The sequence below is a fragment of the Taeniopygia guttata genome, chromosome 19 (assembly GCF_048771995.1).
Source record: "Taeniopygia guttata chromosome 19, bTaeGut7.mat, whole genome shotgun sequence".
Lineage (NCBI taxonomy): Eukaryota > Metazoa > Chordata > Aves > Passeriformes > Estrildidae > Taeniopygia > Taeniopygia guttata.
The window spans coordinates 7,976,219-8,002,333 of record NC_133044.1 but is presented as its reverse complement, the minus strand read 5'-3'; the positions used below and the strand labels follow the sequence as shown (position 1 = coordinate 8,002,333).

Sequence of the window (26,115 nt, the reverse complement as noted above, 5' to 3'; positions counted from 1 at the left end):
TGGCTAGATCTCTGTTTCAGATTTGTACTATGGGAAGCACTGGCTTTTCATCCAGGCTTGTATTTGGCTGTATGATATATGGTTTCTATAGATGCATGCCTGTGTTTAAGTCCTACATCAGTTTTGATAATCCTCACCTTTTGCTTCATTCCAGTTACAAGATACTAATTCTTGGGCTGTGTTTTTGTATTGTCAAGCTGATAAGATGAAAGGATATTAAATTTAAAAACAGTGTTTCTTTCCATTATGATTCTTGCAGAACATTATGGTGTAGATCTGTGTGAATGAGGTCAACCAATGTTGTTCATTGCTTTCATGGTTTCACTAAGTGCACATCTCCCATGATTTCAGGGGAGTCTTGATGCTGGAAGTAGTTTTGTTTTGTCCCTGAGAACGATGTTGATAATTCCAGAAAAGATTACTTCAGAACAACAATTTTTAGGAATAATAGCATTACATGTTCCTGGTGATGCTGATTCCATCACTGCCTTTGACAGCTTTGAAGTCTTGATGAAGTTTGTATTGTAGTATCTTCTGCTCTAAAATGTAGAGCTGTAGAGGCAACAGTTCCTTTCCCCTCGTACATTGTTTATTCAGTTCAGTATGAAAACAAGCAATAGGCAGTGGTAGTTGAGATTTTAACAGGTGTTTTGTAAGAATCCAGGAAGGACACAGTTCTTTGTGTATTTAACAAGTGAGAGTTGAGTCCTTCTTGTTACTTTAGGAGTGATAAAGGCTTTTAAGAGATTCTGACCTTGCTGTTAGAGTTAAACCTTTAAAAATTCATCAGTGATGTCAGTGTCTAGAATGCATGGTGCTGACAATATTGAGAATTACCTCTCCACTTTTGGGCATCTTCATATTTCTTCAAATATGGAAACAGAACTCCAGTTACTAAGCATACATCTGGTTATGTCTGACTCTGTGCAAGCCAGCACATATCTTCAGTCTTTATTTCCACATTTTTCACAGCTGCTTTGTATAAGTTGAGTAGTGTGTGAAGTGTTTCAGAATTTGTAGGGCTCAGGCTTCAAACCCGCTGCTTTTTTTAAATTAATGAGTATAATTTAGTGGGCTAAATTGATGGAATGTATTTATGAGGTTTCAGAAGGAAGCAGCGTGTACACTTTTTAGCAGTATAGAACTGATAAAAATAATAGTGGTTCAGTGAAAGCAGCACTCGAGTTTGGTTTCCTGTGGCTTTCATTCATGATGACTTTGACCCATGTGGGTTCCCCAACACCTTGCCCTCCTGCATGGCAAGGAGGAACCCTGTTCATAGCTCATTTACCTTCTTACCTTAAGAAAATATGTTAGGAATTAATAATAACAATGCTTTTTAAAATTTTAGCATGGTTGTGTAGTAAGTGTTGAAAAACCAGTCAACATGCATTAATAATTTAAAACTGAATCAGATAATGTATTCTTCTGAACGCTGCTTAATGAAGATAGCTGTGAGCCCTATGTCATGGTGAAATAGTCTGTTTCAATCAATGTAGAACTGCATGTTCTTGTATCCTGAGCATGTGACTTGGGTAACCTGCAGTGTCAGACATTCCAGGCCTGTGTAAATTTGTATTGTATATAGAAAGAGTATGTTCTTTGAGCACCTGCTCATATTGAGCATATGGACAAGTGTAGATACTTCTGCACTGTAAGCAATCAAGATCATATACATTTTGCTCTACCAGTACCTCTTTGTTTTAGTTGCTGTCCCCTCCTAAAGTGTATTGTGTGGTCCTCAGTTCCTCTTATGTGGACTTGGCAAGATAAAGTGCCTCTGGATTGCTCTGGAGTTGTGGATATCAGCTGTCCTGAACAGGGGACTTACTCCTGGGGTATCTGAAGAATGCCATACTCTTCAGTGTTCGTCTTTGTCATCTTGAAGTTTCCCTTGGGCTCTGTGGAATTCATTCTCATTTGAATGTGAGCTGGAGATAGTTTATAAGACAACCAAAGAAACCCCAAAACGCAGAGGAAGCCATATTTTCCCCAGGATGTATTTGCCTGTAAGAAGAGCTGACAGACTCTTTTCAGAACAGCATCCTGACTCAGAAGCACCTTTTTGGTCACCTGTTCTGGACTTTGAAAGATATTTACCCAGCACCATGTGTACCATCCCATCTGCCAAGGAGACAGTTCTCCAAGAATCCCAGTTGCCTCTGCTAGCATTTCTACTGGTATTGGCTGCTACACCATTGATATGTAGGTTGCTAGTTCTCAACTTCTGACAGCTCTCTCATTCACGCTGTTTTTTCCTTTGGTGATGCCAAGGCTTTGGGCTCACTTCCCTGAGATGGGGCCATCTTGCACCTGTAGGTAGTTCATCTTGGATAGGTCCTTTATTTTTGCAGCCTTCATTTTTCTTCTGATGGCCTTGGGTTTCTACACTGATCATAACAATGCATCTGGTATGGGTCCGAGTTTGACTTCAAGTCCTGCTAGAGACTTTGGGCCAGGGTCTTCTACCCTTCTTACCTGTACCTCCATGTCCACCCAGCCACAGGATGTGAGAACTTCTTGTAGTTTCAGGAGTGCTCAGAATCTGAGTGTCCTTAATGTAAGAACACTTAGCCATTCCATGTGTAGCCATTCCTGCTGCTCAGGAAGAATGAATGGAATGCAGGCTTTATGGGAAAGATTGCTCAGCTTTGTCTCCTCAGTATGTTTTTTTGGTATGTGAATTACTGTTTCCTCTTGGATGTATTCCATCATCTGCAGACAAGTAAAATGTCTTTTCTTCCCATAAACTAAGATACTGTGGACCTGCTTGAAGATCTGCAGTTAGGCTTCTGTCTCACTGAATCCTTCTGAGTAACTTGTACAGCAAGGTTGCTTGGCTTGATTGCCTCAAACCTTTAATGTTCTGTCTCTGCCTGGTCAGCTAAGGGGTGTGAAATTAACAGCTGGTATAAAAACCTATGGGGAAAGTTCAGTCCCATTTCCCTGAAACTACACATCTTGTTCCCTCAGAGTTGACAACAAACAATGTTACTGTAGATAGTGTTTTTGAAATTTCGCGTCTCCTAAATTCTGCTTCAGGTGATTTGCTTTTTATGTGGTTCAAGTGACCCTTTGATAATTATTAAATGACTTCTCTTTAATTTGAGGATATTTTCCAATTTCATGAACTGTAAAGCTGGATGGCCTTAAAAAGCTCACAGATTGAGTGAATGACATTATAACCAAAACAAAATGCTTTTAGCTGTGCACCCATTCACTTTCCCTCTTTCATTGCAGTAATTTTCCTTAAGCATGAATAATGAAATACGTGTATATGTGTGGTGTCACATGATTGTTGTTGCTCTTAAGTTGCCTCTCAGGGTGCCTGCGCAGGGGTCACATTCATATTCTTAAAATTACTTCTTGTTTTTCTCTCCCTGAGTGATTGAAGGCCACTTTATTATAAACCTTCTGATGTTCTAAGATGCCTTAGCTGCCATGGGACTGACAGCTCTTTTGCTAGAGGAGTCCTGAGCTCTATCAGCTTCAGATACCAAACTGTGCCAGCTGTTCTCCATTGAGCATCTCATCTTCAGGTCTTTTTTAGAGGAAGTTTCAGTTAAATTGTTTTGCTGCTAAAGCTTGATTTCTTTGTTTCTTGTTCTTTGGTGAGATGAGGACAGTGCTGGATTTGTTGCTTGGAATGGGGACAGCTGGGAGATTCCTTTTCCAGTTAGGTAGTATGCTGGACTATCAGATCTGCAGGGAAGGATATTCTGAAGAACCAAAACACTGGACAGTCAAAGAAAATAAGAGACACGCAAGCATATATTGACTCTCATTGTAAAATGAGGCTGATTGGGTGTTGTAGTCCTGCTGAATCCAGAAGAGTAGTGAAACTAATTGCACAGGATGCTCACAACAGTGCAGAATGCTATTCTTTTACCATATAACCATTCCTCACCCTTCATGAGCCATAAATACAGCACCCTTATCCCTCTTCTGCACCAGCTCTTGTTGCATGTGTCCGAGACATGGCCTCCCAAATGTAGCCCTAATCCTGCTCTGGGTTCCAGGAATTGTGGCAAGGGCTTTGGAAGAGCCTGTGAAGTTGTGTAACCTCCAAGGGTTCATGTGTCCATCGGTATTGCCAGGAGGAGTCAATGTCTGCTAGGTTTGATCAGTTGTGCAGGGCTGTTACAAATCTTGCTGCATTTGAAACTTAGTCTTGTTTGTGAGTCTTGATTAAAATTGGCCAACTATTATAGGCGGGATTAGGGAGGCAGATGCATAATGTGATCTTAGGAAAATGCATAAAAATCATGTAATAAAAAAACCTATAAAGGTTTGTCTTCTAGTTAAGAAAGGAAATTTCGCCACCTTTCCGTCTGCTTTTCACTTTCATATGAAGAGGGCAGTGTTGTCTTCCTTATTTTGGTTTGTTTAATATTTTTAGAAAGTGTAGGAACACTTTCTGAAGCTGCTGGCAGTAAAGGCATTTTCAGTGAATCAGTTTCTTACATGGAAAAAACACCCACTCAAAAAGCTACATTAGATGTAGCTGTAAGTGGACACTGATGTCTTATCCCAAGTCTGCAGGCAAATCTTAAGTGCTGTCATTGATTAAGTACCTGTTTTACAGGTATATAACAATATCCCAGTTTTGCATTATTTTTCATGTTCTGATAGGTCCTGTCATACTGCAGACAGGGTAAAAGTTTCAGGCCTGAAGAGCTGGCAAAGCTAAATGTCACGTGGAGGTGAGTTTCCAGGGCATGAAGCAGATGTATGATCTGCAGAGGAAGGATGAGATTCTCTTTGAAATGAAGATATGAGTTTTTAAGATAATTGTGATTTTTATTAAAAGCATTGCTGCTTCAGCTCATTTCACAGCCCATTTGTAATCAGTTGTTCAAACTGATGTTTGTTTTCTTGTGTCAGTGTGGAATTCTGATGCCAGCAGTCCTGGTGATGCACATCGCAGTGTTTCAGGCTTACTGCTGTGCTGGCTCGTGGTGAAGTCATGACACAGCTTCAGCACTGATCATGCTCTTGCACAAAGGAACACAGATCTCCCTTGCCTTTCCTTCAAGGTAGGCAAGCATATATCTTGTTTGCCTCTGGTTTTGCTAGATGATTCTCAGTAGATCTTAGCAAGAATTGAATTATGAGAAAGGAAGGTTGCCACCCAAAACCATCGCTTCTGTTTGCTTTTTAATACTGGAAGTGTTCTTACTTCCACACTCCTTTTGCAGTGACTTTTGCTTAGAGACTAGAACAAGATGTAGGGCTGAAATCTTCTCTGTTTACGTGATGATGTCTTGTTTGTAGCTCCTCCTGTTCAGCAGTAGGAGGTGTGTATTTAAAATGTCCTTTGAAAGAGATGAGTTGTCATGGCAAAAGTCAGATCCCTTCTGTAAAATGTTCTGCAAAGAACATACAGAATAAACGAACCAGGATATAATAGAACTGCTGCGTGAGATGACATGCACAGCACTAAAGAGCTATGGGACCCTTCACACTGGCATTTTGCCTTTTCCTTGGTGACTCTGTTGGTCCTTCTTTTCTTGGCAGTTTAGCATTTTATTTTGACTGTATTGTCCTCCCATGAGATTAATAGTGTTTTCAACCTCTTCGTGCCAGAAAAAAAGCCTCCTTGGACGTGTCTCTTAATTTGTCATTCATGTTCTTCAGGGGCTGATATTTGCAGAGATTGTAGGGAGAATATAATAATTCTGGTGTAAACTTAAGTTTGCTCATTGCTTATGTGTACAGATGCGTGCATTTGCTTCTAATACAAGTAAATTCTTGCAAATTCCTGTCAGGATTCCTGCTTGAGAATATCTAGTCTAAAGTGGGGCTAGGCACTTCTAATAACTTACTATTTTATGTTTGTCTTATTTTTATAAATAACTGCCAGGTGTTTCAGAAGAGGACAGGCCTCCAAAGCTGCAGAAAAAAAAGACTACACCACCTGTAAACAGACAGACAGTGGATGCTGAGGAGCTGGAGGCTCTTAGAAAGTCTGTGGAGGAGTTTTTCTGCTCTTTATATGGTGGGTGCTTTAAATTCTTCTGAAGAGCTGTTCTAGATTTTAAAATTTTTATTCCCTTTGGGAGGAAAAAACTGTGTGATCTTAGCCTTCCAACTACAGTGCAATTTTTAGAAACTTTTAGTAGCTGTTTCTAAAAAATACACATATAGTGGTTCTTCTTGGTGTGTTTTGTAGGATGTGATTTGAGATTATTGCGCAGTGCATATTAGTGCCAGCAATATTTGGTTTTCTGAGAAGATTCGCATCCACACTTTGCTTTTGCTCCAGTACTATCCAAAGTTACAAAGTTTTATGAGGGACTCATCCTTTTGCTAACTTCAGCAGTCTCAACATCAAAACAACCTCCTCTCTTTTTTTCTAGGTAAAGCTTTAGGAAAGTCAGCGGCGGTATCTGTGACATTCGAAGAGATTCAGAGGAACCAGTCTGTTGTGATAGTGCAGGGCCTGCCTGAAGGAGTCACATTTAAACATCCATCAAATTATGATGTTTCCACTCTGAAACGGATTTTGGAAAATAAATCAGGGATCACATTTAGTATCAACAGGTTATTTACTCTCTTTCTTGTGCTGGTCTGTTAAATTTGGTTTTGTATTTAAGTAAAATTAATTTTAATTTTTAATTAAATACACTGCAGACTGTTTCTCTTACACAGGAATTCTCTCTGTAATGTACACTACCAAGTAATTAAAAATGTCTTTGCTAAAATGGAGTTTTTCTTCCCATATTTCCGCGCAGGCCTTTTCTGGAACTAAGGAAACATGTAGGTAAGTTAATGTTTATTCAGACTAAACAGAAAAAGATTGAAATTTGAGTTTAGGAAGCAATATATGTAGAGCATTTGGTCACGTAAATAAAGTGGCAACTGAGCAGAAATTTCTGGGTTGTGAGTTACCTTACATATAAGTAAAACTTTCCTATATATAAGCCTTTCCTTTATGTGTTTGCCAGGAGAACTCATTAGAGATAAAATTCATTCTGTTTCATCCTATGTCTTGCTCAAGTTCAATTCTGTTTCATTCTTCATCCTTATAGTGAATTTCAACCTAATATGAATTGCATAGTATCCTAGAAGGAGAAGTGAACATAGGAAGGACTGCTTTCAGTTTTTAGAAGATGCCAAGACTTTCTAGTGCTTGTTTTCCACTATCCAGCTGATTTTGGCAGTTATAGTTAATTTTTAAAAGTAACTTAATCTTCTGAAGTAGCTAGGTGTTGTAGTTCCTCTGAAAGCCTCTATATATGAAAAATTCTGACCTTGAGTGAGTTTTTTAAAACTTTGGAAATACTCACTTCTAGCTTAGGAGAAATCCCCTCTCCTCTTCCTTTTATAGTATCACGTTGCTGTACTTGCTAAATGCGTAAGTGTAGGGATTTGTTTTATGAAAATGATGAAGCAATCTCTGTACGAATGTCAAAAAAGAAAAGTTTAATTTCATAAGTGAAAGAGCCAGAAGTCGATGCTTGATTAGTAAAATCAGAGATGTGTTGCGTATGCTCAGGTTGAGGACTAGAGATGGAATATTACAGAAAATCTGGTAATAACATAGTTCTATCAAAAATACACGGTAGGTTTTCAGTGTGCTAAGTGACATTCTAAAGCTGTTTGTGTCTCAGTACAGTTTAATGGGATCTTTCATTATCTGTGAATAAGGAAAATCTGCAGATATGCTTGTAAAATTTGAACAGGCTTTTGCTTTGTGAAATCAGTGCTATATTTTCAATTTGTGTTTCAAGTAAATGGAGTATAGGAAATTCAAATATTGTCTTTTAACTTTCAGAAGCCGATATGACAGATCCTTCACATTCAGTTACACCCCCATGTGAAAGGTGAATTTAAAACAGTGTAGATTTTTTTTTAATCATCTATCTATTTTCATGTTGTTGTCTTTGTCTTAATATGCTTTTTCTGCCCAGCTGACCTTTGAATAACTTTTGCTTGCTTGACATTATAAAAAGCATGAAGCTCAATCTTCTCTTTCTTTTGATCATTATTTGTGAGGAAACTGTTAGAAGTTAAACGAATGGCAAAGTTTCTCCTCCGTTTAATTAGTCCAGTGGGTGTTCTTAATTCACAGTCAGTTTGTCAGGGATAAGTTTGCCATGTTTTATGGTACAGCAGTGACGGAGAACAGATGTAATGTTGCTTCATTCCCCATCCTCAATTTGAAAAAAGTTATTTTTTTAAAATTAGTAAATGAAGATACTATATCTGAAATATATCAAAAATTTGTTAATATGAAAACAGGGATCAGTTTTCTGTATTTCTGCATTTGCCTCTCCTTAAATGCTAAACATGATCTGAATATTGTGTCTGCCTCAAAAAATGTAGGAATAGGAGATCGCTGGCTATTCACTTGTGAAAAATCAGATAAGCCAGTGTGCAGGGTTTTTAAATTTTGTATTCTTGTTAGAAAAAATTCTGAGAGATTGATTTTGCTTAACAAGCTATAAAGCTTTAAGAACTTCCCAGAAACTTCCCAGAAATCTAAGGTTTGTTTTTAATAATGTCATTCTGTTAATTTTTTAGTTGTCCTCCTGTTACTGTGAAAACGGAACCAAGCAAGGATTCTGGTATGTTCAAAATTTTGCCTTAATTTGCAGAAAAAAAAAAAAAAAAAAAAAAAAAGTGCCAGATTCTGTTAGAAGACTGAACTTAAGCAAAGACAGAAAAAAAAATCTCAAAAAAAAAAGGAGAAAATTAGAAAAAATACATACTTTGTGAGATGGAAAAACGTTTCTTTCCTTGAAACTGCCCATTTTTCAGTTGGAGTTTTTATCAGATACTGAACCCTAGCCAAATGCTTCCATTTCAAGAGGGAAATTACAAAAATTTGTAATACATTGTAGACTAAATTTATCTTTATGTAATTTAGAGAATAATTTATTTTTTAATATTCCTAAAATATTGAAAATTAAAAAACATCAATTTTCTAGCTAAAATAGAAATAAAAAGTTCCTAAATAACAAGATGTGTTATTTGTTATTTAAAAAATGCCAGATCATTTCTAAGTTGCTGTGCAGGTAGCAGATGATTCCCCAAGGCACTGTGATCTGTGGCAGAGTAATGCTGAAGTGTGTGCTGTGAGATATAAGCACGGGTAATTCCATTAAAGCCAGTGAGGCAGCAGATGTGCTGGGAGATAAACTGGTGACTTTCCATTTTGCTGGATTAAACCACACTGCTCACTTTCCTATTGGAATTAAGTTTTCATATGTAGTCCAGCTTTTTTGCTTAAATGTGTGGTTTAGGCACCCTCCATGGTTAATGTTTGGCTTGACATACGCAATGGATTAATGTGAACTTTTTGCCAAGTTAGTCCCAGACTCTTTCCAGTGCTGCTTTTTAGGCATTTTAAGTAATTCTCACAGAAGAGTGTGAAGGAGCATTTCCAGGACTTTCAGCACAATGAGTGATAAAATATTTTTTCCTGTGGTAGCGTGCAAAGAGGAAAGAGCCCATTTAAAAAATATTCTTCAGATCTGAGACAGCATCTGCAGGGAAGCCTAGTTTGTAGGGAGGTAGTTAATCCTAGATTATTTCTGGGGTTGACCAAACTGAGACATAAAAAACCAGCAGCTCACTTTGTTACCATTGTTTTAGCTCAACTAATGAGTAATGTTTTATGCTTTTTTCCCTTTTTTTTCTTTTTCTTTCTTTTTTTTTTTTTTAATAGAGACCAGCAAGGATCATGGTGAGTGCTTTTGTTTGTTTTGTTTTAAGAATCTGCTTGTTGCTAGTTTCCATATTTGATTCCTTTGTTGCTTCCACAGGAATTTCTTCCAAAATGTCAGAAGTAACAATGAAGCAGGAAAGAGATGATCCTAACTACTATCAATTTAATACTCCAGGTAATGATACTAATTTTCATATGTGTTTATCTCATGAAAGGATTGGTTGCCTAAGTGTTGATCTCTCCATGCCTCTCTTTTTTACTAATTTTTGGTCATTAAACATGCAATTACTTAGCTCTGTTAGGATACAGCATTTCCATGCTGCCTGTCATGTAAAAGTTATTATGAAGAATACCAAAAGACCTGAAGAACAACTTCATCCCAAACCCATATATGTGTATTTGGTCTGAAGAAGTTCCAGGACTCTTTTGAACTGCTTGATACGTTTTTCTGAGGGTATAATGTGCAGACTCTATGATTCAATTTCTTTGTTAAGCAGGAAATAAGCCTTTGTAGTGATGCTTTCTAGGGCACTGCATTAATTTTTTCTTTAGTTTAAAGTTTCAGTAACTTTTATACACTGCATCCCATAATCAGCCATTCTATGATTCTATGATTGGAAGTGTATCAATCACTTCTCTTGTATGGAATGACCAATATGTGTCAAAATGTTTGAAAAGTTTATTTACATGGTCTAAGTATAACAATATTTATGAGGCCTATGGTTCAACCTCTATGTCTGTTTTAAGTTTTCTCCCAGTTGCTTTGCCTCACCTCTATGTATCCAGTTTACACATTCACCTCATCTAGGAGAAAACAGAAATTGTTTTTTCTTTAAGTTGACATGAAGGGTAATTAAGAAATCGTGACTATAAATGGCAATATAAAATAACTAAAACCTTAAATTTATAATATCAACCTATGTGTATTTGTCGTTAGGTTAATTGAGTAATGCAAAGAAACATGAGCAAGCTACCACACATCTCTCAATGACAGTTACATGTTCAACAGTAAAGTGCAAAACAGCACATCCCTTCATTTTGTAATATTATATATTATTGTGATAATATTTTGTGTGTGTTCAGACATGAAGATTCTTGAGGCTATTTTCTAATGTGCTTTAATAGCTAACTATGGGGATGTGGAATCAATATTTTCATCCTAGCATATCTCAAGAAAGCATCATTCAGAGAGACCTCAACCATAGCATAGCGAAGTGTCACCCTTTGAGTGCAGAGCTGGAAGTGTGTTAGGATTATCTGCTCTTTATATGTGTACCTTGCCTGGCCTAGGAGGCTTACAGGCTAGGCAAATTAGTGGTTTACAGGCATGATTTACTGTTGTAAAAGGAGGTACCGGTGTGAAGACAACCTTAGCATTGTTCCTTCCTACACCAAGTCTTCTTATCCTTTTGCTTTTCATCCCCATTGTGGTTTTCCATTTCATGCATACCAATGATGTCAGAATTTGACCAATAGCCCACAGTGTAACTCAGTCTCATCTGAAGAGAGTCTGCGGTGAAATCGCTTCTCTACAAAATAGCATCCATTGCACTGCAGCTGAAAATTCCAAGTCATGCAATATGCTTCCAGAATGAAGTCTAAGCACATTTGACAGGGGGGATTTCTGTTGTCTTTCACAGAACTCTAAACCTTCTGATTGATGAAGATAAATATATAACTCTTTCTGATAAAGTGGTGCTTGATGGATAACTCCCCCTCTCCTCCTGCAGTGTAGTTGTCCAAAATAGCATTTAAAACAAGACAGAACTGAGTGTATTGGTAGAAGTGATGGGGTGCTGTGAGCTAAAAGATGTTTTCTCTTTCATGTTAAGTCATGCTGACTAGACAAGTAAAGCAGTTTCCCCTTCATTCTTCAAGCAGCTACCACTCTGATTCAAGCCAAAGGGTTGTCCAAATTATAGAGCTATAAATTCTGGAGGCACATAGGTGTTTATGTGGTGCTGTACAAGAAGTGAACCTTTAAAAGGTGGTTATTCTGAGGGGTGTTTCTGAGGAATGACATAGTCTGCCCCAGCATTGCCTTTGGAGAGATGTGCTACAAAATAAAACAAACAGATACGGTAATAAATTTTGCTAAAAATAGCCTACAGCAAAAGCCAGGCTTATCCATTTCTGAGAAGAAACAACTTAAGTGTTAGAGAGCAGCAGTCTGCTTGGGCTTCCTGCAGAAAATGATTCACCGATAAAATTTAATGGTTGTATTTTTTCTCTAAGTGCTTCCTCTCTAAGATCTTTAATGCTGATCAATGTGCTGTGTGCCTGGATGGCACACTAACTTTTCCTGTTAATCAAAGAGGTAAAATTAGATCTGTAGGTGGATGTTCTTCTCATCCTGGTTTAAGGTTGCACCATTTAGATGTTGCCATGAGTTAATACTGAATTACTAAATTTAGAATGGTTTTAGCAGTACACAGTAAGATGACTGTGAAATAGGGAAATAGGGACTGTGAAATAGAAATAGGGACTTCAGCCATCTAAAACTTCATGTGGGTTTACTGACAGAGAATAAGGGGCAGTTTTCTGTCAGTGGGCTTTAGAACTGTCTTAAGTAACAAAGTAAGATGTAACCAAAAGTATGTATTCTATTAACTGCCTCATAAACTGTTAGAACAGGTGGGGCAGTGGTCCTTATCTCTTCTGCATGACTCATCCCTGATAACTCTGGGGTGATCTCTGCTAATGGGCCATCAAGTCTCACTGCATAACTCATAAATTCCATCGTCCCATTGGGAGATGCTCTGCCCAGGGGGAGGAACCAAGCATTCCTACCTGGATACGATCTGAGGCTTGGAACACCATGGGTATTCTTATGTAATGAATTCATAGAGGATTAGGGCTACATAACTACCACTGGTCCTTCAGAGGAAAACCAGAACCTTCTACAGGATCACTGCTTCAACAGAACCACATCTATCACTCCAACAGATCTGCAGCCACCATTTAATTGGACTGCTACCACCACCCTGACCAACAGGGTATCACATTATATTCTGACTCTGTCAGTTTAATCCAGTGTTTTCTTGTTGCTGTCGAGGCAGGACGGGAATGAGAAGACTGATCAGAAGGCTGCTAAGAGTAAAACTCTGGTTTATTCAAAATACATTGCTCTTTTATACAGAGCTTAGTGAGGACTAATTCCATTGGCTCTGAAGTGAAAACAACTCACAGCATTGGTGCAAAGTGCTTGACGCACAGTGATAGAACTTAACTATAAACAATATGAAAAACAAGAGTGTCATGGTTTGACACTGGCACAATGCCAGTGCCCCCATGAAAATGCAATCTCTCAATTGAATGCTGTGAAATGCAATCAAGAACAGAGCAAAGCAGGCCCAAGCTTAATAACAGGAAAAAAACTTTATTAAACTACTACTACTATACTACTATAAAAGGAAAAAGAAGGAAAAAAACACACACAAAATTCAAAATTAAAACCTTCCAAAGCATTCCTCCTCCTACCACCCAACTCCAACAAACCACAGTGAGACACAATCTGGACCCCAATCAGGTTTCCACCCTCCAGGCAATCGATACTCAGTCCATCGAGGGAGAGAGGAGCCTCTACTGTGCCACAGACCCCCCAAGAAACACAGCTGCCACACCCTGTGCTTCCATGTCACACATGGCACCGCCCAGAGAAAAGGTTTGCCATGTTGGCCCTCTCCTTTCCATGCACAGTGCTCTCACCACCAACGCATGGATGGACAGACTGCTTTTAGGATTTTTCCTTTCAAGGATGCCCTGCCAAGAGGGGAAAAAACAACAGTTCTGTTTTTCATTTTTGGGACCACAGTCCCCCCCATTTTCCCCTGGGGCTGAGGGTCCAAGAACAGAGATCTTCTTCTCTTCTTCCTCTGCGAAGACAGGGGGCACCACCACAAACCTCCTTAACTTTTCTCTGTTTGCTCTACTTCTGTCTTTTCCCAGCATGGTTACGAAGGAAAAGTCCAGCCAAAAGCCACTCCATCATCTCCCCCCAACCTTCTTTCCCTCACAATCTCAGGTCCCAGGCTGTCTCTCTTTCCTTCAAATCAGGGAGGAGTAATATTTCACAAAACCTTCATTTCTCAGGAAGGGTTAAAAGTCCCGACTCCCAGAGATGGCTCGCTGCCCAGATTCTCTGACTCCCACAGGCAGCTGGGCCCCTTGCGGCGCCCCCGCTGTCTCTTTCTCTCTCTCTCTCGAGAGAGACTCTGGGGGGGGGGGGGGGAATGGAGACATCCCAGATTTCTCCACCCTTCCATCTGCAGGGGCCCAGCCCGGTTCCAGTCCCTCCACCCTTGGGCCTACCTCCGAAGGCCACATGGCTTTTCCCTTCCCCACCCAGCTCCTCGCCAGGCAGGGGAGAGTCCTGCACTGACCGCTGACCTGAACCCAAGAGAGCGAGTTCTCCTAGAATTCTGCTTTTAACTTCTCTGTGTTCTCAGAGGCATGTCCACCTTCAATTGGTCAATATCCAAATTGACCTCTTCCTTCCGAGAAAATTCTTTTTCCGTTTCAAACCACGACAAAGAGAGATAAAGAATTATTTACATTCTTCTCCAGCTCTTTCCCAGGCTTCTGCCTGGCTAGAAACTCTCAGTTTCTTTCTTTGACTGAATCTGAGTCCCACATTTTCTCTTTTTATTTTAATTCTCCTATTAAATGGTTGTTCTGACTTGGAATCTCCCACTGGTTTGCTTTCAAACTAGTATAAGCATTATGGCAGTGGATGTTTTTTTCAAGTGCCCAGGACAAATGTGAAGGCTACTGCAGTATTAAACTTGGGGGAGACCAAAGACAACCTGTTCTGGGAAAAAGGTCCAGATTTTGGTGATTGACTGAATGAGGAAAAGGACTGAGTATTGATCATCAGACTAAGTGACACATCCTGGAGTATTCCAGCTACGTTAGCTAGTATTCCTGCATGTACATTACCTGTAAGTATCAGTGACATGGCTCTTACGAAAAGAAACATAACTGAAAATGCTGTTTCTTGGTTCAGTGGTTTAAATATAATTTAGTATTTTTACTAGAAACCAACAAATTAAATAATCATTTCTCCAGAGTCAGATGTATTTTCAGATTTGAGAATACCCCATTTGTCCTGTATAAAAACAAACCTTTGGGACTCAAAAGTGTGGCACTGCTGAGTGACTGCTGAGTGTTCTGTGCATTATCATCACAGGGTAAAGCAGGGTTTTTTGGTGGCATAACCCATACAGAACTGAATTATTTGCTGACTGACGACCAAATACTTTGTAAAAGTGGCATGTTATCCTGTAAATTTTGTGAATGTAGGTCTTCACTGATGCCTTGAAGTTAAAACGAAGAAAAATGGAAGCAGAAGGAAAAGGCTGTAAACAGTCTGTCTTGTGAATTGCCTGGTTCAGTTTATAAAACACCTAGAAGTGAGTAAAAAACTGCCTAACAGCTTTTCTCTTTAAAACACCACATAGTTGAACTGTGCTGTCAGTTTTGGAATTTTTGACAATGTCAGTGAGGCAGTTAAAATACAGGACATTCATCCAAACCTAAATGAGATTGAAAATGTCTTCTTCTACAAAGAAAAAGCCCTAAATGTGAATATAAACTTTGCATTTATTGTCACTCTGAAACCTTAAAAGTAATGAATATCTGTTACTATGTCTCTAACAACAAAATATTTTTCCTTTGGAGATCTCTCAGAATACTGAACATAATGTCCATTTTAATGGAGCTAAATTTGTGAAGCTAGGCTGGCATGTAATGCTGAGTATGCAGGTATTACCTTAAACCAAGAAATTCCACAAAATATATTGAGCACAACGTTGTGTGCTTCTTGAGGGGAATCACATCTAGTTCACATTGATACTCTATGGGTAACCTATAAAAATGCTGGTGATGCTTATCCATGAGTTGATAAATCCATTCCTTCTGCCAAGTGGCCCAGGTTTGGCTGTGGAGTGTTAGGACATTAGGACATAATCCATTAGAAACTGAGGCTTAGAGGTTTGAAATCAGTGTAAGTGAATTGTGTCTGGGGGGTAGACAGAAAGAATAGTTGTGACTGTTGAGGGAGCGACACCTACACTTGTTTTTATTGGATTTGTTGGAATGTGAAAAATCACCTATTTGTAACAGGCATTTCAGGAGTTTCAATTTATGCCAACAGCCATCTCTTACAGAGGTTCCACTGCCCTGCTGAATCCTAGACCAAGCACATGCTTTGGGTGCAGTGATCTGTCATATATTTATCTGCTCATGAAAGACCAAGTTTTGTTCTGAGTGTTTGAGAATTCCCAAATGCCTGTGCTGTGTAAGAGAGCTGGCTGTTAGCTGAAGAGCACACCTCTGCTTTCTCTGGTTCAAGGTGAAACTGCTTAGCTCTGCCTACAGATCTGAAGTTCAGATTCCAAGACATAAGCATACTGAAAGATTTTATTTCTAAGGTGTCCTGTGGTTTTAGTAATTAATCTCCCACTTCTATCTCCATCCTTCCTCCTACATCCTACCTTCAGTAGTAGAATTTAGTTCTTCTTTCTTTTCTTATTTTTCTATTTTGTGATTTTTTTTCTCGTGTCTTTATTTCTGGATGGAACTTCTTTTGATCTGGTTACCACTGTACTTGATTTTTGCTTTCCTTAGTTATGTCATATCTGTGTATTTCTGCCTGTTGTGCGCATTAGTGCAGTAAAGTGGAAATGTATCTGTTTTTATTAATATCTCTTGGTGGTAGAACTCTTTTAAATATAATTTTCTATTCTTTACTAAATTAGGGTAGCAGAATCTATTGTTTGAAATGTTTAAATTTCAGAAACAACTTTTTCATACTCTGTCCACAGTTTGTAATATGGAAAAAATGTTCAAGTTTAATGAAATAATCTGTGTTGGTCACTGCTAAAAAAATCTAATGGTTTTACTACATGTACAGTAGGTTTTATCAGTAATACAGATAAAAGGACTGAATTCTCTATGCTTAATCCCAGGGGCTATAAATCTACTAAGTTTATCTTTTTAACTAGAGAAATATTTCTTCAAGTTTAAATGCAGGAAAGACTATTAGTTTTCCTTTTTTATTGCTGTCACAGCATGTATTTGGCACAAAGATAATGCAGTACAGAGAATACTGCAGAATATGTGGGTAAAACAATCCTGTCAGGATTTCTGAATTAAGGAATAAATGCAAAACTGTGCATATTTTGAGGTATTTGGTTCTAGTGTGATGCATACTTCTGTGTGCCTTATGAGTGATAATAATTGCATGTTCACAGGAGTTCTTAGGAAATGACAAACCTGACTGGGTGCATCTGCTGAATATGCTGATTTAAATAAAAGCAAATTTAGTCCATGGAGACATTTTCAGCACACCCAGGGGGGTTGTGTTCTATTCCTATTCACCCCTAACAGTTGTAGATCACACTGTTGTATGAGAATTCTTTCTGGTGAGGCCTGGAGCACCAGCCAGTGTCTCTGGCTCTGCCTTGCTCCTTTTCCTCCCCGTTTTTCCCACCTTTGGACTATGGTCTCAGCTGTGCCAACATCTGTCTTTGTGGAGCTGTGTTTTGAACAAAATCAGGGAGCTCCTCTGAAGTAAATACATTAAAAAAAAAAAATAGAGAAAACACCTTTTCTCAGCAAAGAAAAGTGGCAGGAGCAGATCTAAGTAGCACTTGCTGATTCAAGCCAAGAACTTTGCAGTGGTTCCTCACTTGAAATGCTGTTTATTTTAAATCTCTTCAAAAATCTGAACAATCAAGTTAGGCAGAACTGTTCAAGTTAGCATTATTGTAACCATCTAATTATCATTATTTTCTTTCATACTTAAATACTCACTTATTTGATACTGTATATGTACTTCCAGTTGACTGAAATACGTACGAACTCTGATTGTGACAATAAGTATTTTCTGTATTTTCTTTCTTACCATGCAGATGAAATAGAGTTTAAAATATTTCATTGTCTTGTTAATTAACAGTAGCTTTTTTTGTTGTGGCACTATTAATACTCTTGCTGATACACTTATGAACATATCTCTAAACAACTAGAATTTCTGGTCAGCTGTATGAGCTTCTGCAGATTGCTTTTGCAAACGCACACAGAAATGATCAGATTTGCACAGAACAGTTAGTCCAAATCATTTCCAGTTACTCCTCTTTACCACACATAGGCAGGTTTTCCATACCTGTGCTATTTCTGTGGTATAGAATGGCCTCTTGCTCAGTGTGGTGTTGTTTGTGCTGTAAGCAGCTCACCTTTCTGGCATAGCTGCAGGAGAGCCAGAGCAGTAAGCAGTAGCATTTTAAGAGTGTTAATCTGTTAAGTGTAGTTTCTGTGCTCCTTTCTGCACAGGCTTTTTTAACCAGTCTGTAGTCTTTGAAAGAACTATTCTTTTCAAAAGAAAAGTAAACAGCCTTGGAGTGTCATAAATTATTTCAATCCCCGTGAATTTATGTATTTAATGTAGGTAGGAATGTTGAAGTCAAAGAATACTCCTTAATGAACAGGAAAAAGATCTAGCTGATTAAAATGTCATTGAAGAAAGGCAGAAGCATCAACATTTCTTTTTAAAAAATTTGTTTGTTAGGTGAAAGACTGCTGTTCAGCATGAGTCTCTTGACTGTTGAGTAGGTCAAGAAATGCACAATGCTGCCACTTAACTCCATTATTGTTCTGTTGAACCAAGTAAGCAAGGATTTATAAATACTAAATATTTTAACAGAGTCTTTCCAAAGTTTAACATTAATAAAGTATGAAGTGAGCACATAATATATGAAATTAAAAGTTACTTGGCAAATTCTTGTGTGGGCTGGAAGTATGTGTTTGTTGTGAGACACCTCTAAAAACTGTTCTCTCTGTTCTCAAGCAGTCCCTTCCGAAACATCGGGGATAGATGAAAAAATTGCTCCTGGAAAAAGTTACACAGGTAGTTCTTTTGCTTGTATTTTTTCCTCACATCTGTTTTAGAAATTGAATGTGTGATTTTGGCTTTTCACAGCTTTGCTACTTGATTTACAATAAAACTGAGGGTATTGAACTAAAACATTAATAGAAATGAAAATTACAGTTGTTTTAATTTCCAGCTGTCCAAGTAGAGAGACATGTAGACAGGAACTTAATTTCTTCCTTTTTTAAATTCAAAGATGAGCATCAAGTTGATCACTCTAAAGCGCTGGTTGTTTGTGTAAATTACTATGTTTCCCAGAAAATTCAGTCTGTTTCATAATGGCTTATAAAGTTTAATAAAACTCTGCTTTATAAGTTGTGAGTGCAACTTAACTATGTTTTTCAGTTCAGTGTGAGGTGAATGAGCACATAAATAAATAAAAAGTCTGTGTTAGTCAAAACAGTAACTTACAGAAACTCTGTAATAGCTGAAATGCCTTTACAAAAAAATGGTGCCATTTTTTTCAACTGTTTAGAGTTTTCATTAAAAATATGAGTTTGCCCATTTGCAAAGACTAGAAAATATTACCCTGCATTTAACACTGCAGTAGTGTTAGTGGTAAGGTCAGAATGTTCCTGCTACCATGAATTTCTAAGATGAGAAAACAACCTTCTGAGTGTTGTTCACATTAACAAAATAATTCTGAAATTTCTCCTGTAAAAATCCTTACTTTAAATAGTAAGGATTAAAAATTGTTAAAAATTTCTTATGTATTTTTACTGCGCTATCTTATTTTATATCTGTAAAGAAACAATCAGTGTGGTATAACTCAAGCATAGAGAGATCTAAAGGAAAATACACTTCAAAATGCACAAGTGCAGCTTTACTCTGCCAGAATAACTAAAATCTGTTCCTTCATGCACTGCTGCTTAATTTGGATAGAGTTCCTGGTACAATTAGCTTCACTTTGTTTAACTGTAGTGCAGTTAAGTATAAATTGCTCTTACTCACACTGAGTGTTGATTGGCTAATCCTGCTTGTCTTGTTGGTGCACTCTGCCCCAACAAAAGCATTGTGATCATGAATTTCCCTCCCCTGTTTGATTGTTGGCCTTGCAGCCTGTTGTGGAACTCCTGATGGCACAACAACCATGAGTGTGTAGAGCTGGTAAAAAAACAGCTAATCTGTGTGGACAGGCAGCCTTTGTTTATATTTCGAGTAATTGTGGGTAAGAGAGGGGAAAATACTTATGATTGTATTCACCCGAGAAAGCCAAGACGATGGAATTCTCTTCAGTCATAGCAGCAACTCTGCAGTGTAGCATGTGCAGTGTAGCAAGTGTAATCTTCCCTTCCTTGACTTTGTCTGGATATGCTCAAAGGCTCATGGTAGCATATCTATGCTTCTATTTTTGTTGCATGCTGTGAATGCAAGGGGTTTCTTTGGCAAAGGTGATTTAGATGCCGGGGCATGGATTGTTTGGTTGAAAATCTTGTCCATGCCCACCATTGAGCAGTCCTGTTTTTCCCTTACAGAGTCCGCCCAACCTAACTCATCAGAAACAAGTGAGGATTCTGAGGGTGAGTTTGATAATGCAGGTCGGTTCCCCAGGTCATTGATTTCAGGCATTTTTCTGTCCAAAGTGTTTTCCAGAGATTGCATTACTTGAATGAAGAGAATCGTGTGTTGGTGTTGAGTGTAGTTTGGATTGTGCACTGCTTGGTAAACAAACCTGGTGGACATGTATTAGAAAACCACAGTATACTGATGCATATTGGACTTGCTGGGCTGGTTTTGAAATGATGCCTGAAAGCAATTTGTATATTTTAAATAATTTTCAAGTGTTGTTAATGAAGAATACTGACTGAATGGAGAAGATGTTATAACATTCCTTCCTTCTGGAAAACACATTGCTTTATTAACACCCTGTAGTTATATGCAACATTTGTAGTTAACAAATGCTTCTGGGCAGAATGGTACCAGAACAGAAAGGCAGTGTTGCAGGTGGCAATTTGAGCCTCAAGGTGTCTGTCTAATATTGGTAACTCTGAGACACAAGCCTTTGCACTGACCAGCTCCCTTTGTCATTGAAATGGCTCTAAAGCTGCAGAGCAGTGTCCCTTCTGTCCTCATGCTAGGATGTTGGTAGGAGGTGAGCTGTGTTTCTTGTATTTGTGAATGGGTGTCCTCTAAGTGCTTTAAAACACTGCTGAGATTGGCTTTTTCAGTGCTTGCTTGTGGAATTAGATTAGGAACAGCCAATCAGCAATTTAGAATGTAGGCAGGGCATTTGGAGCTGAGTAGACACTTCTGACATTACTTTCATTGTATTACAATGCAACATGGGAATAGCTCCAATGTTACCTCAAAGGAAAAGTTTATATGATTAGAGTCATTAAGTTCTGCCTACATATGACGGCCATTACCACAGAAGTAAAAGTGCTCTGTGAAGGCTTTCTGTGACAGTATAAGAGAACTGTATAGGTACAAGATTTGTCAATATGTGATAGTCTTCTTGCTAAGTAAACCATAGCCTTTGTAACATGGGTACATGTTTTTCTGCATGTGAAATTAGTTTTCTTTTTCTGCTCTGACCATTTGTTCTCTCTGAGTTTGGAGGCATTGTTAATTGGGCAGTCTAAAAAACTCATTAGCTCAAGGAAGGTAGGGGTGGGTTTGGAAGTGTCAGGCTGAGTAGCAGCTCTCTGACACTTTGCTTGTTTTGCTGTTCTCCTTCCTGTTCACCTGTGTGTGTTTAAGGCAGATTTGACCAGTTTGATGTAGTTCTTTAGCAACCATTGGTTTTACACTGGTTTGGAAGTGGGTTTAGAACATTTGAGCTCTTCAAGACAAAACATGGGTGGTGTCTTTTGAGATCTACTATGGAATGATATTTCTTCCAGTTAGATAACAAAGGTAGTCCATATCTGCACAATTTATGCTGTAATTCCTTTTGCTGGTGCATGGTCGTTTTCCCATCATGCGATGCCCAGTCCTGTTTCAGAAGCCAATGTTGTTTTCCTTAGGAAGTCTAGAAGCAGTTTTGTTTTTTGCTGTCTTGTGCTTTGCACAGGCCCTTTTGAAGGAACAAGTTGTTCCTTCACAGGTAAGAACAGGAGCTTTCTGAAGTTACTTATGTAATTTAATGGTTGCGGAATTTGTTGCCCTGCTAAGCAGAGTTCCTTAATTCTGTTTTAGTTTTCAAATTCAAAGCAGTTCAGGGCTGCACACAAGTTTCCTGGACATCAAACTAGTTTTTTTTTTCTTTCCTTTTAAAGATGATGTTGATGATGGTGATGATTATAATGATGGTGACGAGTACCAACCCCCTGAAGGGAGCCAGAGGAGCCCCAGTTTGACTGCTGAAGCTGGCAATGCTAGAGGAAGAAATGCACAAGAATTCAATTTTGGTAAGATGAAACTTCAAGATAATTTTGTGTCTCTGCTGTGTTTTATGAAAAAGCTTTGGCTCATTTTGTGATGCCAAAAAGTTCATTTTCGTTGCATAAAATCAGTCACATCAACTGATGACTTAAAACATTTTTGACAGAATTTAGCAAAAAAAAAAAATATTTGGAATTTCATTTAAGGTTTATGGGCTTTGTGTAGATGTATTACAGCAGTATTGTCATGATCAATCAGCTACCCTGTTTTTTGTTTCTTATTTGATATGATGACATAAATAAATGCAGAGGAAGTTAGGATTTTCTGGTTGTGTTCTTTTATCATCCCTTCTGTTGGGTTCTCCACAGAAACACATCCACGCTCTTCAGTTTAGTCTGCTTAAAGATGCTTCACCTGGGATTCTTTTGTGGTTCTGTACCTCTCCTTTATTCTGTGGTTTGGTTTGGTTTAATTTGTGGACACATTAATCTGTCTACTTTTATAGGTTCTGTGCAGTCAGGAATATATTTTTTACTTGATATTTTTAAGGCAGCCACCAGAGTGCTGATGGTATTGAAAGAACAGTTGTGGAAACACATTTAGAGCATTTGAGATGTGTAATGTTTTTTGTGAGGATAAAATGTACCGAGCAGAGTGATGTTGAGTCCCCAGGCAGGTGCAAAGGAGAGTCGTTCATTGCAAAAAACAGGCCTTTTTTAAGCAGTAGCCCATTATCTGTTACATTCCATTTTAGTATAATAGATATAATTCAACCAACCACTCTAAACCACAATGTGAGCATGTCATGGTTAGATAACTTGTTTTTCTGCCTCCAGTGCAGCTGTGTCACTTTCCCATAGTCCTTTTTTGCATAGCTGAAGTAACAGGCCTCAGCCATGATTTTACATGTGTAACAAGGCCTTGTTTTATAAGGTTTTGCCTATATGGTTTAGATGTAAAGGCATGGAATATTTGGTTGAAAATCATGTCCGTGTCCATCATTGAGCAGTCCTTTTTTTCCCTTTCAGAGTCCTCCCACCATGACATGTCAGAAACAAGTGAGAAACCTGAGGTTGAGGTCACCCTTGAAGGTCAGTACCACGAGTCCTGAATTTCAGTTGGTTGTGCATTTTTCTATCCAAAATGTATTTTCCAAAAACTGCATTACTTGGCTCTGAATGAAGAGAATTGTGTGCTGTTGTTGAGTGTAGTTTGGATTGTGCACTGCTTGGTAAACTAATCAGGTGGAGCAATATTAGAAAACTACAATATATAGTGATGCATATTGGACTTGGTGAGCTGGTAATGAAATGATGCCTGACAGCAATTTGTATATTTTGTGCATTTTTCAAGTGTTGTTAATGAAAAATAGTCGCTGAACGGACAAAATGTTATAAGATTCCTTCCTTATGGAAAACACATTGCTTTATAAACACCTGTAGTTAATGTAACATTTGTAGTTAAAAAATGCTTCTGGGCAGAATGGTACCAGAACAGAAAGGCAGAGCTGCAGGTGGCAATTGGAGCCTCAAGGTGTCTGTCTAATATTGGTAACTCTGAGATCCAAACCTTTGCACTGACCAGCTCCCTTTGTCATTGAAATGGCTCTAAAGCTGCAGAGCAGTGTCCCTGCTGTCCTCATGCTAGGATGTTGGTAGGAGGTGAGCTGTGTTTCTTGTATTTGTGAATGGGTGTCCTGTGAGTGCTTTAAAACACTGCTGAGATTGGCTTTTTCAGTGCTTGCTTGTGGAATTAGATTAGGAGCAGCCAATCAGCAATTTAGAAAATAGGCAGGGCATATAGGACAGAGTGGACACTTCTGGTATTACTTTCACCTTTTTACAATGCAGCGTGGAAATAACTCCAACATTAATTCAACAGAAAAGTTTATATGATTAGAGTCATTAAGTTCTGCTTGCATGTGAAGGCCTTTACCCCAAAAGTAAAAGTGCTCTGCACAGGTTTTCTGTGACAGAGCATAAGAGAACTGTATAGGTACAAGATTTGTCAATATGTGATATTATTCTTGCTAAGTAAACCATACCCTTTGTTGACATGCGTGCATATTTTTCTGCATGTGAAATTAGGTTTTTTTAATAAGCAGAGTTCCTTAATTGTGTTTTAGTTTTTAAATTTAAGGCAGTTCCAGTGTTGCACACAAGTTCCTTGGTCAAAATACCATTTTTTTTCTTTTTTTTGTTTCTTAAAGAAGATGATGATGACTACGTACCGCCTGACAAGAGACTGAAGAGCTCCAAGTCGGCTACTGAAGCGGCCAATACTGGTAGAAGAAATGCAGAAGAGTTCAATTCTGGTAAGATGAAAATTCAAGATTATTTTATCTCCTTTGTTTTATGAAAAGGTTTTGCGTGATTTTTTGCTGCAGAAAAAAACAGTGCAGTTGCAAAAATAACTCTCACATTAACTGATTGTTTAGAACGTTTTTGAGAGAATTAGAGAAGCTAAAAAAAAAACCATATACAGCATTTTGGGAATTTTGTTTAAGAATCATGGGCTCTGTGTAGATGTATTGCAGCAGTGTAATCATCATCATAGGCTACCGCTGTTGGTTTTTGTTATTTGACATGATGACATAAATAGACAGATAGAAAGTTGGGATCTTCTGGTTATGCTCTTTTGTGAGCCCTTCTGTTGGGTTTTCCATAGAAATGCATTGATAACCTTCAGTTTAGCCTGGTTAAAGATGCTTCACCTGGTATTTTTTGTGATTCTGTACCTCTCCTTTATTCTGTGGTTTGCTTTGGTTTGATTTGGCTTATGGACACATTAATTTGTCTACTTTTATAATGTTCTGTGCAGTCAGGAATATGGTTTTTACTTTATATTATTGAAGGCAGCCTCCAGAGTTCTGATGGCAGTACGGGAACAGGTGTGGAAATGCAATTAAAGCATTTAAGATGTGAGTTGTTTTTTGTGAGAATAATTAACATAGATGGATATTTTTTAATGGAAATATTTGGAAGATGTTGCCTCATTGAAATTGTACATCATCTCCAAGCATTCTCTTTTCCTATTTTCACCTAGTTGGTTTTTCTGATATTTGTTTAGTTTTACTTTTCATCTCCTTTCATTGCTTTAAAACAGAGTAGTGTTCCAAGGAAGGAGGGGCCCTCCCTGGAATGGAAAGATGACCTCCTTCATCCAAAATTTTTTTGGTATTGAAATACATGGCTTCCCTGCAAAGGAGGAGGAAAATGAATAATTGTTTTTTACTAGTCTGTGTGTTATAGATACGTAATGCTATGATTGACTCACAAGTAAAAGGCAAATATCATATATATATGTTAAGAGAAGTTTTACAGATTTATAGGTACGTTTTACCCCCCTTGTGTTGTTATCAGGGGTGCTCTGGGTTTGGGATATTTGGGAGGGTCGGCTCGTTACCATGGCAACAGCTGAACCCCAGTCAAGATTTAAGGGAGCGATCTCCTCCACTGTACAGCGAAGGAGTCAATTAACTCCATGAGAACTTTGTGAGGGGCTAAAGGGTTAAGAGGCAAAACCTCCATTTTGTGGGTGAGCACACGGTGGGAAAGATCCTCTGCTCCCAGCGCCAAAATATTTTCTCCATTCAGTCTTCTGTTGTGGTTTTGATGAGGTTTTAATAAATCTTTCTAAATTTTTGGAAGTGAGTTGCATTTTTCACATATGTATATATCTATATCAATCTATGTATTTGTCTGTCTATATCTGTGTAACAAGATGAAAGAAATAAACACAGCAACATCAGCAACATGCCCACACCCAGCTAAGAGACTGTCAAAACAACCCAGCTTCCCCTTCCTCCCCCCATAAACATTCCAGAAGTATGCTAAGGCAATCAGCCACCTATTTTCTCTCTTGACTGCTGTCTATTTGTCATTTCCCTGGCAACATATAGGAAGAAAATTCTTTGAGAAAGAAAAAATACCTATCCCCCCCAACACTCCTAAGTCATGCCAGGGCTTGCTATAAGCAAATGGTGTTGGGAGTTGTCATATTTTAAGTCACGAAGGGCATTTGTAAGGTGCTTGTCACCCAAGGTGTAGTGGTTTGGCAGGATGTGAAAAGCACATCATTGTCCGGCTGGCTTCCCTCTGAGCGCGTGGCTCTCCAGCCTGTTTTTCAAGCCAGGTTTTGCTAGCAGCAGTGCTCCTTCTTTCAAATGCCATAAGTTTTGCTTGGAAGGTAG

General features: G+C 38.4%; 1 protein-coding gene across 5 annotated transcripts in view; it reads left to right on the top strand.

Annotated features, from left to right (window-relative positions):
- Positions 1–26,115, top strand: part of GTF2I (general transcription factor IIi) — an 87,197-nt gene that overhangs the window by 12,891 nt on the left and 48,191 nt on the right. For 2 of the 5 annotated variants that reach the window (XM_030287842.4, XM_030287843.4), the window contains exons 4-15: positions 5,864–5,998; positions 6,360–6,543; positions 6,735–6,763; positions 7,778–7,826; positions 8,527–8,570; positions 9,674–9,691; positions 9,771–9,848; positions 18,522–18,578; positions 20,075–20,119; positions 21,818–21,949; positions 22,952–23,014; positions 24,133–24,237. In XM_030287842.4, coding sequence (XP_030143702.4) covers positions 5,864–5,998; positions 6,360–6,543; positions 6,735–6,763; positions 7,778–7,826; positions 8,527–8,570; positions 9,674–9,691; positions 9,771–9,848; positions 18,522–18,578; positions 20,075–20,119; positions 21,818–21,949; positions 22,952–23,014; positions 24,133–24,237 — 939 coding nt within the window. Of the gene's footprint in view, positions 1–5,863; positions 5,999–6,359; positions 6,544–6,734; positions 6,764–7,777; positions 7,827–8,526; positions 8,587–9,673; positions 9,692–9,716; positions 9,849–18,518; positions 18,579–20,074; positions 20,120–21,817; positions 21,950–22,951; positions 23,015–24,132; positions 24,238–26,115 lie in introns of those variants that run through there. The other 3 variants (XM_072916789.1, XM_072916790.1, XM_030287841.4) reach the window with 2 other exon arrangements.